Source organism: Perca flavescens, chromosome 1 (assembly GCF_004354835.1).
Source record: "Perca flavescens isolate YP-PL-M2 chromosome 1, PFLA_1.0, whole genome shotgun sequence".
NCBI classification, from domain to species: Eukaryota; Metazoa; Chordata; class Actinopteri; order Perciformes; family Percidae; genus Perca; species Perca flavescens.
The window spans coordinates 6,121,275-6,137,277 of NC_041331.1; the positions used below are offsets into that span (position 1 = coordinate 6,121,275).

At 41.9% G+C, this 16,003-nt stretch overlaps 2 protein-coding genes across 2 annotated transcripts in view; one reads left to right on the plus strand and one right to left on the minus strand.

Annotated features, from left to right (window-relative positions):
- Positions 1-2,756, minus strand: part of pcsk6 (proprotein convertase subtilisin/kexin type 6) — a 29,042-nt gene extending 26,286 nt beyond the window's left edge. The window contains exons 1-2 of the mRNA XM_028576760.1: positions 2,592-2,756; positions 238-342 (exon numbers count right to left, since the gene is read on the minus strand). Coding sequence (XP_028432561.1) covers positions 238-342; positions 2,592-2,756 — 270 coding nt within the window. The remainder of the gene's footprint in view (positions 1-237; positions 343-2,591) is intronic.
- An 8,759-nt stretch (positions 2,757-11,515) lies between these two features.
- On the plus strand, positions 11,516-13,459 carry LOC114558121 (pleckstrin homology domain-containing family F member 2). Its single transcript, XM_075447431.1, is given in 5 exon segments — positions 11,516-12,018; positions 12,394-12,614; positions 12,616-12,648; positions 12,650-12,950; positions 12,953-13,459. Coding segments are annotated over 5 exon segments (840 nt in total). The 5' UTR covers positions 11,516-11,771; the 3' UTR covers positions 12,991-13,459.
- Positions 13,460-16,003: the final 2,544 nt, after the last annotated feature.

Here is a 16,003-nt window from a genome sequence, read left to right on the forward strand (position 1 = left end):
ACCCTAACACCACACAAGGGTTAAATCAGCTATACAGCATTTCCACATCATAGTATAAACCAGTAAAATGGAAAATTACAGAAATATTTGAACTGCTGCCAGTGTGGTACTCCAACTACGTCCAGGGTTGCCAGGTCTGAAGGGAAGGCTTTAGACAAGAGGAAACGTGTGTTCATGTGACCAGATCTCCTCTGTTGTGTTGTGAGTCCACTTGAAAGAAACTGATCCGGGACTCACCTCAGGATCCATATGGATGAAGCTGTGGGGGCCCTTCAAAGAGTATGCCGCTCTGCGAACCACTCTGCTGTGGTGGAAATGGTAATGGTCCTCCAGACTTCCTATCTGACCGAACACAAACAGCAACATCAAGACAATGACAACAACTGCACTGAAACTCAGACCATAAAACCATGGCTAAATGCTAAATATTCTATCTATCTGAGCTGCTTTCCTCTAAATGGCTTTTACACTGATGTGGTCTGACTTAAAGACAAAAAAAAAAACATAAACCTTATTCTACAAAGCATTCTACATTCAAAACACATTTGGACCATCTGTATAAGTTCTGTCACTCAATAAATATGCTTATTCTCTCTTGACTTTGCACCAAATATGTCATCTGGATTCTCAGCACATGTGCACAGCTGGCACAACTGCAGTCATATGCTTACATCTGTCTTAATTCTCTCCCTATCTCCTTCAACCACACATGTCTTGTGTTATTCTCTTTTACAGACTGTACTCTTACTGTATCTAGTAGATTACCACTTTCTAATAAGGCAACCTTTATAAAGCGTTAAGAACAAAAGTTGTAACTTGTAGTTTTACAAATGTTATTAAATCCTTTACTGCAGGTTTATAGATCCCTTATAAGCGAAGAAGATCATTGTGGCCATTCCTACAGGTGTAGCACAAACAAATCCATAGAGAAGAAGAAGCTCCTAAAGTTCTAATGTTGCAATGTTTTCACCTACAAGGTCTTTATCGAGACTGTCATGACTCTGAAAAAACACATAGGTTGTTTGTACAAGCTGCAATTACGACCTATATTTACGTTTCTGACAGAGCCCTCCAGTGGTTGAGGTAGTTATGACGGGATCAAAGCAGGAAGTAAGGTATGGAAGTATAAGAGCACCATATTTCTGCATAAGGAGGCAGGTTGGGGGTTGAGGGTGTGGAATATGGGTCAAACAAACACAGGACTTCCATTATTAACGGACATCACGTTCAGTGTATCCACGACGTTCCACTTCCGGGATTGCTCCGGTGCTGCCGGAATTCCGCTGGATGTCCCTCATTTCCGCCAGATGTCTGTTACCTTCTGCTTTCTTTGTGTTATAAATCCACCGGAGTTTAGAATTCTGAGGACTACGGTTAACTGCTCCTCAGAGCTCTGCAGGGTAAATCCAGACAGCTAGCTAGACTAGGCTATTTGTCCAATATGAGTTTTCTGTTGCACGACTAAAACAACTTTTGAATGTACACACGTTCCACCAAAACAAGTTCCTTCCTGAGACTATTTTGCAGCGGCGCCGGGACTCTGTGCCGCTCTTAGTGCCGCCCAAGACGATTGTGATTGGTTTAAAGAAATGCCAATAAACCAGAGCACGTTTTTCTCCCATCCCAGAATGCTGTGTGGACTAGCCAGACCCTCCTCCGAGATTACGTTCAGCGTAACCTTCAGGGTGTAAAGTAAGCTTTCCAGGCAGCGCTGCCTGGAAAGCACCGTTGGGGGCAAAAAACATCATCAAGCGTGAAGTAACGTCTGATTTTAAGCCAAATGACAATCATTTTCTAAACCAAGTCTTTTTTTTTTTACTTTACGAATATGACATACAGCGTCAAATGCGTAACCAGAATCTGATTTTAAGCCAATACACCATCTTTTCTGAACCTAACTAAGTAGTTTTGTGCCTAAACATAACCAAACTGACATTTTCACTTTTAAAAAAATTAAAAAATTAACAATAATTTGGTGGCTCCCCCCTGCAGTAACTCTGAGGGCCATTCAGCATCTTTTTTCTTCTCTTTTTTCTTATGTTAACAGCTATTTTGTATATATTTGTTTCTGTATTTATCCTTTATTTCATATGAATGTGCAATAGGCCTATGTTTGTTTGTTTATGTATGTACCAACCAAGGCTACTTAGCATACTTGGCAATACATCTTTCTCTGATTCTGATTTCTGATTCTGACCCAGTCCCTCTGCTAGAGAGTAGGCTATTAATAAATAAATTATTAACTATGAATACATACTTAATAAAAAAATTTAAACATCTTTTAATCGTATATGCTTCAATATCCAGAAGGCAATAAGTCAATCAGTTCTCCCCTACAGGAAAGTGTACACAGTTTTGAAAGCTACAGCCTCCATAGGACATTTAGGCTATTACAACATTTCATGTGAGTGGACTTAATTTATTCTCAACTATTTATAGCCTATTTTCTCAAATGTAGCCATTTTGATTATATCTAATCTTACCAAGTGTGAGATCACAGTGACCATTACAGTTACTGCTGCTACGTCACAAAGTAAACATAGGACATCCATGGCAGTAATAACAAATCGACAGCGATAAACTGTGCTTACCTGTCCAAAGTTGATGTATCCATATTTAGCAGCAATCCTGTCCGCCTGTCCCCGGCCCCCTGGGATCCGCACTGCCCAGTGGTTGGTATAAACGCTCCCGGGTCCCGGAGCCACTGACTCACTCCTTACAACAGTTAATATAATGAAAAGCAAGAAGAAAGCCATCCTGACTCCTGACTTGGGAAACAAAACTCGGTTGAGGAGATACAGATGATGTCGGATCTTTGGGTCAGCTTTGGGGGGAAAGTCTAATAAGTCCATCATGTTGTGGTCAGTCCCGGTAAACTCCGGTAGAAACGACCGGGGCTTGTGTGTGAGCGATCAGATCAGAGCTGTCAGCTGCAGCCAATGGCACACACACACACACACACACACACACACACACACACACAACACACACACACACACACACACACACACACACACACACACACACACACACACACACACACACACACACACACACACACACACCATTAGATCAGCGCCCTGGCTCACTGCTGTTGCTGCTGCTGCTTATACCATTTACCTGCAGTGGTACGTTTACACCACACTAAATGTTTGCGCACATTTGTTCAGTCTTTTGGTCGGTAATTATTATAATTAACGGTCCGGTGTAGATGGCGTGCTTTAAAACAAACACTTTCCCCTCAAATAAGTTGTCCAAAAATCTGAAACTTAAAGTTGGATAATGTCAATCCCTTTATTTAAAACGAATAATCAAACTCATCAACTAAAAAATAGTTCTCCTTTCCATCTTAACAGGGGCGATTTTAGGATCAAACCTATGAGGGCTCAGCCCCGAATGAGAACATGACATGGATAGGGGAGAACCAGGACGAACAGTTTTTAATTAAACGTCATTTACAAAGACATTTTAAAACACTGAAAGCTAATATTTTGTCACTAGCAACCTAAATCTGTCCTCTGTCAAATACAGTTGCATTTTTCAGCTCTGAACGAAACCGTTCGGGAGTTATTTAAGCAGTAGTCTGACGTGTGTTTTTTTTCATTTGTCCCTCCTGGCCTGGACGAATGAAACAGGCGTGGGGGACGAAAGAAACACAGATTAAGCTATGTACACTTCCCACAATTTCAATATTTGGCAACATATCATGAATGCAACTTCAGATAAGTGTTATTTTAGATAGATTGCTGCAGGGCTATACATCTTGGTGAATGTCTTTTAACAACTCATTGCTGTCATCGTGAAGTGCGTATCTCGCGGTAATGGAAATACCATACATTATGCCATTTATATAGTTAGAATAATATAGGTTTCCAATTATATAATGTTCAACATTGCGTGGAAGTCTGGGACGGTGCCAATGGCGTGGCAGACTGGGGTGGTGGTTCCCCTATTTAAAAAGGGGGACCAGAGGGTGTGTGCCAATTACAGGGGTATCACCCTTCTCAGCCTCCCTGGTAAAGTCTACTCCAAGGTGCTGGAAAGGAGGGTTCGGCCAATAGTCAAACCTCGGGTTGAGGAGGAACAATGCGGATTCCGTCCTGGTCGGGGAACAACGGACCAGCTCTTCACTCTCGCAAGGATCCTGGAGGGAGCCTGGGAGTATGCCGAACCGGTCTACATGTGTTTTGTGGATTTGGAGAAGCCGTATGACCGGGTCCCCCGGGAGATACTGTGGGAGGTGCTGCGGGAGTATGGGGTGAGGGGGTCTCTACTCAGGGCCATCCAATCTCTGTACAACCAAAGTGAGAGCTGTGTCCGGGTTCTCGGCAGGAAGTCGGACTCGTTTCAGGTGAGGGTTGGCCTCCGCCAGGGCTGTGCTTTGTCACCAATCCTGTTTGTAATATTTATGGACAGAATATCGAGGCGTAGTCGGGGTGGGGAGGGGTTGCAGTTCGGTGGGCTGGGGATCTCATCGCTGCTCTTTGCAGATGATGTGGTCCTGATGGCATCATCGGCCTGTGACCTTCAGCACTCACTGGATCGGTTCGCAACCGAGTGTGAAGCGGTTGGGATGAGGATCAGCACCTCTAAATCGGAGGCCATCGTTCTCAGCAAGGAAACCGATGGAATGCATTCTCCAGGTAGGGAATGAGTCCTTACCCCAAGTGAAGGAGTTCAAGTACCTTGGGGTTTTGTTCGCGAGTGAGGGGACAATGGAGCGGGAGATTGGTCGGAGAATCTGTGCAGCGGGTGCGGTATTACATTCAATCTATCGCAAAAGAGAACTGAGCCAGAAGGCAAAGCTCTCGATCTACCGGTCAGTTTTCGTTCCTACCCTCACCTATGGTCATGAAGGCTGGGTCATGACCGAAAGAACGAGATCCAGGGTACAAGCGGCCGAAATGGAGGGTGGCTGGCGTCTCCCTTAAAGATAGGGTGAGAAGCTCAGTCATCCGTGAGGAGCTCGGAGTAGAGCCGCTGCTCCTTTGCGTTGAAAGGAGCCAGTTGAGGTGGTTCGGGCATCTGGTAAGGATGCCCCCTGGGCGCCTCCCTAGGGAGGTGTTCCAGGCACGTCCAGCTGGGAGAAGGCCTCGGGGAAGACCCAGGACTAGGTGGAGGGATTATATCTCCAACCTGGCCTGGGAACGCCTCAGATCCTGATCCTGGAGCTGGTTAATGTTGCTCGGGAAAGGGAAGTTTGGGGTCCCCTGCTGGAGCTGCTCCCCCCGCGACCCGACACCGGATAAGCGGACGAAGATGGATGGATGGATGGATTATATAATGTTTCTATAGTACAACATGTTATTTCACTCTGTTCTTATGTGGGTAAGGCCACCGCACATCTAAATAAGTGCGCTTCATGACCCATAGGCCGTCAGTCTCCATAGGATAACATGGCAAAACTCGACCCCCTACCTGATAGCTCCAAATATATTTACATCTTTCTAAAACCACTTTTCCTCTCACCTGTATAAAATATAGTATAAACACAGATATGTGTGCAATTACTTAGAATACATGGGGTTTACGGCCTGGTCGGGACAAATGAAACAGCTGTTTCATTTTTCCTGACAGCAACAATTGACATTTAAACCTATTTTGCCCCTAAACTAAAAAACTCAACTCAAAAAAACTCAACATTCCACACTGTAGGACATTTTAAAACACTAATTCATCTGTCGTATGACCATGACAACGGTACATGAAACAATAAATACAACCTGTCATTAAAAAATTACCGCATCAAACATTTTACATACCGCACTCAAATTGGGTTCGAGGGTCTAACTTTGTAGCAGCATGACGCCAACTTTCCTGGGTCTGGTAGATCTTGTGTGCTGTACGTGCTGACGAAACCGAACATGTCAGGTCGGCCAAAATGAACGGCCGACCTGAATGAAATGAAATGACGGCACCCGACACACCGAACAGATTTGAGTCACTGACCTCGCTAGACTGTCCAACGGCCGATTTTCGGCCTGTGTGTCCTGGGCTTTACATACTTTTACTTAAGTAACATTAATGCAGGACTTTTACTTGTAACAGAGTATTTTTACAGTTTTGCATTAGTACTTTTACTTAAGTAAAGGATCTGAATACTTCCTCCACCACTGTTTGGAAGGTGTTTAACTAAGGTGAGAACAATAATTAATCCAAAAGTGAACAGTTTTGTTATTTAATTAAAAACAAACTTCAATATGCCCTGCACTAATAGCTGAGGATGTGTGAATATACTCAGCTACTGATAATAATTTGTGTTTGCTGGGTTTTCCCGCAACAAGTTAAATAAAACATATACAAAATGTCTCCGGCCTAACTGAAAAGTCCATTCTCAGTGTTTGTGGCCTGCACACACTGGCTGTGATGTGACAAAATCCTTCTGACTGTGTCATACATGTGTTGAACTCAGATTTAAGGTGAGCTCAGAGATGTGTAAGCAAACTCTGCACAGACATTATTCAGTACAGTGAAGCTCACAGCAGAACACATTTCTGACTAGGAGGACTTCTTGCCCACACAAATAAATAAATATTACATTTGCAAATTACAACTGCACAGAAAAACGACCCACCGTGAATCACAAAAACCCACAACACAAATATTATTCCAATAGGCTATATACTTAAAACTTTAGTGCGTTACTTTTTGATATCAATGAACGTCCGTTACATTCAAGCCATTGCCAAATGAGCTGCTACAAAGCTAATCAAGACTATCAGCTCCACACAACTCTCTCTGTAGTTCTCAGTATGGCTATGTTCAGAAGACTTAGGCGTCCGGTGACTTTCCCACGGAGAAACTCAAGTGAAGATAATTACCTCTTCTGAAGAGTCCATCATGTTTTTTTAATCCTCCGTGTCTTCCTTGGCTACTAGCAACTGCGTGGAGGAGGGGTGGGGGGGGCTGCACGGTCATGGAAGGCTTGTGTCATGTGGATGCACCGACAGTGTGGTTGTCATTACTTAGAATTCCACATGGGGGAAACAGAAACTACGCACTATAGCTTTAAATTATTAAAACTGTATAAACCATGCAACATAGAAATGACCCATCATATTTGTAATTTGCTCATTTGGGGCCCCCTGGTGCCCTCTAAGTCCCAAATAGCTGCTGGGTATCAGCTGGCTGTGATTACAGTATTTAACACCAATCTCCAATGTCCAGGTCCATCTTTCTGTCTGTCTGTCTGTTGGTCTGTCGGTCCACCACAACAACAACTGTTGCATAGATTGCCATTACATTTGGTTTCATTTTGTTTCAGATATTCCCATCAGGATAAATAGTATTACCATTTTTTTGTGATTTGTCTAATTTAGAGCCATCATCAGGTTGATATTGTAATTTCGGACTTTTCAGTTTGATCCAAACCAAAATTACAGGTGTGAAACCTCCCCCAGGCCAGTAGGAAAACTCTTAAAAGGAACATCTCAGTATATGGTATCTTTAAAAAAACTGATGACCTCATATCCGTGCTGGTTGGTGGAATAGGCAATTGTTCAGGGTCTCTGCACTCAGTGCTCCACAGCCTTTGGAGCTCCATTTGGAGGATTTTTTTTTATGTCAACATTATGACTGTCCAATGTGAACGGGTCCCTATTAGAGGATAAAGAATCAAGACCAAATTGTGCTTTTAGACACTTTTACAGTAATTCATCAGACTGAATGGTTGCATCCCAACTGCTTCTCCATATACAAGCATAGGCAATTGTTTCTAAAATGTTTCATTACACCCTGTGTGTGGGGGAAGTTAGTATAAACACAGGATTTGGCAGCTGTTTGGCTGGCAGAGGCCCTGCGGAGCTGGCAGACTGACAGGGTTGTGTTTGAAGTTCTCAGGTTGGGTAGACTATGTGTCACTGCCCAATGAATCACCTATTTCTACAAACAGACCAAAGTTTTTATGGACTGTTGGACCAATGTGAACAAATATTGTGCATGGATTCATCACCATGGATCGTTTGATGTTAACCTATCGGAGTTACGTTTCTTCATTATTCTTTGTAGAATTTTAAAAACAAGTCTCACATTCAGTCTACTGGCTATGTTAGGATATCATGACACTCTTCATGTACTGTAGTTACTACTCTTCATGTAGTGACTGTAGTCACATGGAAAAGACTGACTGCTCAGAAAAGCCACTGGCGTTTTCTTGACACTGCTGCAATCTAGTGAAGAATACACATAGAGACAGAGTGAGAGAACAGTATTAGGTTATTTATAAAAAACTAATTTGCCGCCCTGGTTGCTCACCTGGTTGAGTGTGCGTCCTTTCCTGTGTACAGTTGTCCTATCAATTAAAAAGGCAAAACAAAAATACTCACAGGGGCTCCATCCCTAACAGGAAGCAGTGATGGTACCAGCAACATTGCTCAACAATAAACACAATACTATCCTCAGAAAGATTGCCAACCTGGTTAATAGTTCCAACTCCAAATGTGTACTATACATTTAGGAAATACATCTGTATGTAATACATATTCCAATTCCATTTTTTGTCATGTCTTGTGAGGAATGCAACAAATCCTTTGGTCATAATATAATAATGGTAGGGGAATATTAGTATTCTAAAACTGGAAAGTGGCAATGGTTTAAAGCTGTAGTGCGTAACTTTTTGATATTAATGAATGTCCTTTACATTCAAGCCATTGCCAAATGAGTTGCTACAAAGCTAATTAAGACCATGTGCGGTTATGGAAGGCTCGTTTCATGTGGACGCGTCAACATTTTTGTTGTCATTACTTAGAATTCCTCATGGAGGAGACAGAAACTACGCACTATAGCTTTAACTGGCAGAGGGCAGTGAAAATGATGCAGAGGGTATTCTTGTTCAGATGAAAGCAGCTTAACTTCTGTCTCTCCCATTATTAAAGTGGATCCCCAATCGTCCGTATTTGGTTCAAACTATCAAATTACAATCACCATTATATGTCTTCCACGCATTCATTATTTTTCTTAAAGAACCAAAATGATCCATTTCTGACCATGTAACCCAAAGTCGAGGTAGACGTTATTATCCCTGAGGGGTAATTTGTGATCCAGCCAGCAACCAACACATACAATCATTACAAAACAACAACAGTACAGTAAGGATTAACCATTAAGTGAATGTATAGCAGCAGATTTTTAACCTGTTCATCCTGCATCCAAGCAAGCTGTAACTACAACCAGACGGGAGCAACTGAAGAGAGAACTGCAAACTGGGAGATTGGTTAAAGTAGTACATGCAATTTTGTACAAAATACAAGAGACTTTTATTGTCATTGCACTACTGTTTGGCAAGATCACAACATCATTGCACTGGTACTCCCTGACAATTAAATTAAAATTTTAACACAACAAAACAAAACAAACACACAAAATGAAAGACACTGTACTTTAAGGGGTCCCATATTCCCCTAATTGAGTCTTTGTTTCATATGTCATTTTTCTAATGCCATCTCCTTAATCCCCTTACCAACAGGTGTGGATGATTTACTTTTACTTTTCCAGTTAAGCATCTTTGATTGCAAAATACACATACTAATGAGCACATATTGACCAATTTACAGTATACAATAATAATAATAATAATAATAATAATAATAATAATAATAATAATAATAATAATAATAATAATGTGCACAGTATACATTTGTAATAAACATTCTAGGTTCAAAGGGGAAGTGTGCTAAAACCAACAGTCCAACAGCACGATATACCTCTCCAGAAATTCCTAACCTACGTTTCCACCGGGAGTGTTTATTTGATATCATTCAAATATTTAAGAATAATAATTCCTGTGAATCTACTGTATGTCTGTGTTCAACTGTGGTGAGAAGAATCAACACAATGTATTTGTAATTTCACCCAAATCCAGCCCCTTGTGAAGCAGCAGTGTTGGGGAATCTTTTTTGACTTGCAGACCGGGCGCAGTAGGGGGTGCTGTCCTCTACCTTATATGTGACTCTGTCTCCAGCTGGGACTGCCAAGTACAGTAGCTTGTGTGGAGTCATATAAAGACTAGTTTTGTCCTATAAAGTGATGAACATTTGGTTATAAATTTAGCTTTACACTTTGTGTCACAGATGTTTAAAGCTATAGTGCGCGACTACTTTATATTATTGAACGTCCGTTACATTCAAGCCATTGCCAAATGAGTTGATACAAAGCTAATTGAGCCCATCAGCTCCTCAAAACTCTCTCTGTATTTCTCAGTATGGCTATTTTACTAAATGGTGTAGTCCGGCCACTCTCGAGTGATGCGTTTTACGCCACCGCTAAGAAAGGAAACAGCAGCGTTCCACTGAGGAGACGAAGAGGACTGATGCAACAGGTGAGCGCATGGCTGAGAACCTGAAGAAGTGCCTACGAAATGTTTCAGTCAGTGATTGTGCATCTAAGAGAAGACCTACATGATCAGCAGGAGGACTAAAATCCCCAAAAGAAAGTGACCAACGGACCAACCGCATTTCTGTTGCGTAAAAACGAGATAATTACCTCTTCTGAAGAGTCCATCATGTTTTAGTTAAAGATTATTCTTGGGCTTTCCGCCTTTAATGGATAGGAAAGCTGAGAGAGAGGGGGAAAGACATGCAGGAAACTGTCACAGGTCAGTCTTGAACTCTTGACCTTCTGCTTTGAGGAATAAACCTCTACATACGTGCGCCCGCTCTACCAACTGGGCTAACCGGCCACCATCATCAGTGTCCTCCTTGATTTGACGAGATAAATGCTACTAGCAACTGCGTGGAGGAGGGGTGGGGGTGGTGCACGATCACGGAAGTCTAGCGTCAAGTGGATTCTTTGGGCCGACACAAACTACGCACTATAGCTTTGATATACATCTCAGAAAACCCCAATACGAAGCCAGCAACCTGTGCTTCTCCCTTTAGGACAAGTCAAATTGTCCGCTGTGAAAAATGCCTACTACTCTATCTCAACTGCACAGTAGAAGAATAGAATTATCCTCAGCCCATGTTAATAAAGTCATTGTGATAAAAATGTTCTCACGTGTGCACTTAATTTACTGTGCAACCCGGTGACCTGGATGTGACTCGGGTGTGAGGACTAGAAGCACAAACATGTTTGTGTTCGATCACACTGCCGACTTCTGAAAAGAACAATTTAACGTGCATGAAATGACAAACGAGTTGGCAGCGTGCCCGTTTGTCATCTTGTTTTTTTACTGCAGCAGTCAGACAACACTGAACCTGATTGTGAAACGTGAGATATCATCAGCTCAGTTTTACTCTGTAGTTACTGTCACAGAGAAAAGATTCCAATCTCTGTTGATGTAGTATATTGCTGCTTTCTCATTTTGTTTCATCCAAACAATGTTTTGTTGCCACTTAACAGGTTATCACATGTGTAACCTCAGTATCTACCTCAACATCACATACTGTTGCTCAGATGATTAAAAGCTGTAGAATGCTAGTTTTATTTTGAATTCAATTGATAGGTGGAGATGGCGGTGGAACTATGATTACAGATTAAATCAATAGACATGGCTTACGTGATAAAATTAATGGAAAATTCTCAGGAAGCCGTTTTAAAAATGTTTCCATTCTGAAAATAATGGCATTTCCTTGTTATTTTTCTGTGTCACAAATGTAGCTCCTTCCCCGTCACTTAACTAAAGCTGAACTCGCTTTGGAAACTCCCATTGCGCCACAAAGCTTTAAGTACTTAAACACAGAAGCTTGTCTCCTCAGAAAGACAAGACAAACTATCAGAGAAAAGACACTGACAACAGGACTCTTGTTGACTTGTTAACTAGAAACTAAGACACCATGGCTGTACAGCTCATGTTTACTCAGGATAATCGGGACCGGATCCACGCTGTGGAGAACTCATTTGGGCCAAAAGGGAAGCCCTTGTCCAAGCCGGGTCGGGTCCTGATCGGAGAGGGCCGGCTGATGAAGCTGAGCCGCCGGGGGCCACAGCCTAAAGTCTTCTTCCTCTTCAACGATGTGCTGGTGTACGGCAGCATCATTCTGAACGGCCGTTGGAACAAAAAACAGAAGATCATTCCTCTAGGTGAGCAACTCATCTGCTTCTCCTCAACACTTGATCCAACTAGACAAAAACTCCCCTGAGGAAGATTAGGCTTGATTGCTCCATCATTTTTAGGGTTTTGAAATGCTTTGACAGTTAAAAGTGATCCTCAGACTCACAGAGTAAAAGGTGAAGAATGAGAACAAAGGGCCAAAACATTCAGAAGCAACAGGTTTACACTGAGAGACAATTGGTGGTCGGTCTGATCGGCCTACATCTCTGCAGCTACAGGCAGTGACAATGTTTAGATGACATTTTGAAACAAGGGATGGTTGTAACTGCTGGCTCACATGCTTGGTGACCATCTGATAATGTTCCTTTGTTACCTTGTCTTAAACTATTCTTTCATAATTTCAGAGGACATCCAGCTGGAGGACTTGGAGGACAGCGTGACAATGAGGAACCAATGGTTGATCCGCACACCACGCAAGTCCTTCTACGTGTCAGCCGTCTCAGACGAGGAGAAGCGAGCCTGGATGGAACACATCGAGGACTGGCGGTCCAGACTGGTGCAGAGCGGTGGCTGCAGGCCCGGCTCCACCTTCGCCGTCACCTGGATCCCCGACCACGCCTCTGCGGGTCTGCATGCGCTGCTCCGACAAGTTCACCGCGGGCCCAGCGGCGACACCACTGCCGGAGATGCGGTTTCGTGGTCTGCGGTGCGTGCTCCAAGAAGCGAGCGGTAATCCAACACATTCACCCGACTAAGCAGTTGAGGGTCTGCACCACATGTCACTCGAGTCTTTCCACGACGGACGCAAAAACCCAAGAGAGGTCTCGTCAGAGGGGAGACAGCACAGAGAAGATTGGCTCGGATGAAGATGAACTGGAGGGATCCAGTGTGGAAGAGGAGGCAGAGGAGCAGATGGAGGACCATGATCCCAGCAGGTGGATGGAGACCCAGATGGACCCCTGGTCTACCTTAAACCAGACCATTTGAGGCCCCAAACATGAAGCACACCAAGAGTGCTGCAGCCACTCAGAACGCACCTGGCGTTGGACTTTCTATAACATGGACACAACACTGATGCAGCTTTGTGCAATCGGTCATGAACATAACAAGACAATAATGTATTAAGTTAAACTATTTTGTACATACTTTATTTATTGATGTGAATACTTTGTCTGTTCACATTGTGCTGTTTGTGGGAACACTGCTGCTGTGAGATCCTTGATTTGCTGTGATAATGTGGTCAGAGAATTTGGAGTAGAACACTAAAGCTAGGCCTCAGTCTGCCTTAGTCTGACTAGATTATAATTTAAGACTACGTCCTGTGGAAAGGACATCCTGGGCTTTCTAGTGATGTCACACAATTGTGGGTGTGGCCAACAGAACACTTTGATGAAAGTTGATGAAAGTTTGATGAATTTATATTGTGTAAATGTATGGTGCTGTGCATTTTGTGGAAAAGATTGACCTGACATCCACTACAAGGGTCATGTTTTAAAAATGAAATAAATAACTTTTTTGAGTAAAAAAATAAAGTGTAATATGTTTTTTTTACATCACAAAAACCTTATAACTTTGACATCAACAACTTTTTTTTTTTCTGGGACTCAGGAGGATTATGTCAGTGTTTGTAAGCATTTGGACTTAACATGTGCCTCACATTTGTTTTTGGAATGAAGTATGAAAAATAAAGCACTTGATTGAAGTGTTACTACCTCAGCTAACATGTTATCAGTCGAACGTTGGAACGTCTGTCTGTCAGGATATTTCAGAGCTGCTCGACACCTTTTTGTGAAATAATGACCCACACAGATGACACTTTGAAGGTTCATGGTCAAATCGTTGTAGTACCACATATGGATTCTTCGTAATCCTTTGGTCTCTGTTCAGATGAAAAAAGGAACCCCACCATAAATGGTTTTGACATGCAGAATCTCCCATATATGTTCAGTTGATTGACTGGGAAGGCCATAGTATATATGAGTCACATAATTTTCATACGTGTTAAACATTTCAGTAAATTCTCATATGTTGTGGATGTGGGCACTGGGATGCTGATTTTTTTTTCCCATTTTAGACTTGATTTTAAGGTCCTATAATCACATACAAAGCCCTTCATGATACAGCCCCTTCTTACATTTCAGACTTTTTAATTCCTTATCAACCAACAAGAGTCCTCAGGGCCTCGGATACTCTGAAGAGACCCACAAAACAAGCAGAGAAACTGCTTCCAGCTACGCTCCAAGACTCCCTGCCCAGCTACCTTAGATATGCAAGCTCTGTTGACACTTTTGAAAACCAACTGAAGTACTATACAGGCTGTCATTTAGTTCATGTCGTTCGTTGCTATCTTTTTAAACTGCCATTTTTGCGACTTTGCCTTTTTTATTTTATTCATATTAACGTTATTTATCTCATGTATGTTGTCTTTTCTCTATTGTGTTTTGTTTAAATGTCATACTGTAAAGCACTTTGCGCTGCATTTTATATATTAAAAAATGCTATACAAACAAGTTAATATTATTAGTCATTTTTTTGCCATTATTATGCATTCCTTTTCCCCTTTGTTTTGTCCCCTGTCTGGATATTGCTTTGTATGCTTCCTAAGTGCCAATTGGCTTTGCTAACAGTACCAAACAAAGTCCATACAAGTCCAGATGTGTACACTGCAGTGTATGTCCACGGTGGCTGCAATAATACATGCCAGCGTTACTGATAATAAGTACTACAGGGGCATTTATTGATGTGTATTACAGCTACAGTAAAGACTAAGCTTAGTGAGGATCCATCTGTCGTGCATTAATGATTAGTCAGTACTGGATTGACAGTTATAGTCCTGTTGTTGTGAGGCTTTCTCATCATTATAAGTGGTACTGAGTGTTAATTTGGTTTCATAATTGATCAGGCTAATGTGTGTTAACATTCAAATATTGCAAACAACATGCACTTATCTGTGACTGGCAGTGCGTGGGTTTGTCACCAACCGAGAAGTAGGTCACAGGTGGTTACAGGTGTGGTCATCACAACAGACTTTCCCTGAGCTGGAAGTGAAAAAAGTCCCTAGACTGCATAAACATTGCACACCCACACACACTTCTGTGATTTTCCATACAGCAGAAGCCATTGTTCCACATGGGCAACACTTTGAAAAAAAAACTATTGTATTATATAACAGGCTTTTATCACAAGCGGGAAAAGCCGTGACACTGAGCCATGGCTTTGACAGTAGTGTCAAACCTGTTTGACTTACATGCCTCTGGCAAGGTGGCTGCACGGAACAAGGAAATATTGAAGTGTTTCTCGAAGACTCGAGCAGATTATAGCGTGACCCGAACGGAGAGTGACAATGTAATACAGTAATCTCAAACAAGATTAATTTGCTCTCTTGCGAAGACGTGTAAACATACTATTAGGCACTGTTTTTTTTTAAGAATATCCCATTGTGAAGCACTAACAACAGTAGACATGGCTTAATCATGTCATAAGACAATTATGTTTAATTAAATAAAAAATTAAAAAAGACATGTGGCCCATGAACAAACCTGAAGTTGGGTTATAATACAGACGGGTCAGATGTAAAGGGGCTTAAAAGAGAAACTTTGTCTTTTATTTCAACCTGGACCCTATTTTACCATGTTTTTTTTTGTGTCTAAGTGACTGATGGGAACAATTGGTCCAGTATTAGTCAAGTCAAGTCAAGTGGGTTTAATTGTCATTTCAACCATATACACTGTATATAGTGAAACAAAGCAACGTTTCACCATGGATCAAGTGGTGTTACACATTTAAAATATTTGAAAACGACAATATAAACAGCGACATTCGAGACAGGCTACATTTAGTGCACACACATTATAGACTTTACATAAAGTGCAATTACTACTTAAAGTAGAGCATTTAAACAGACAAGGAACAGGACAGACAATAAAAGACAGGGCATAAGTAGACTTGTAACAGAGCACTGATTGAGGTAGGATATATAGAGTTTTAGCAGCATAAAAAAAAGGTGTGCATTTC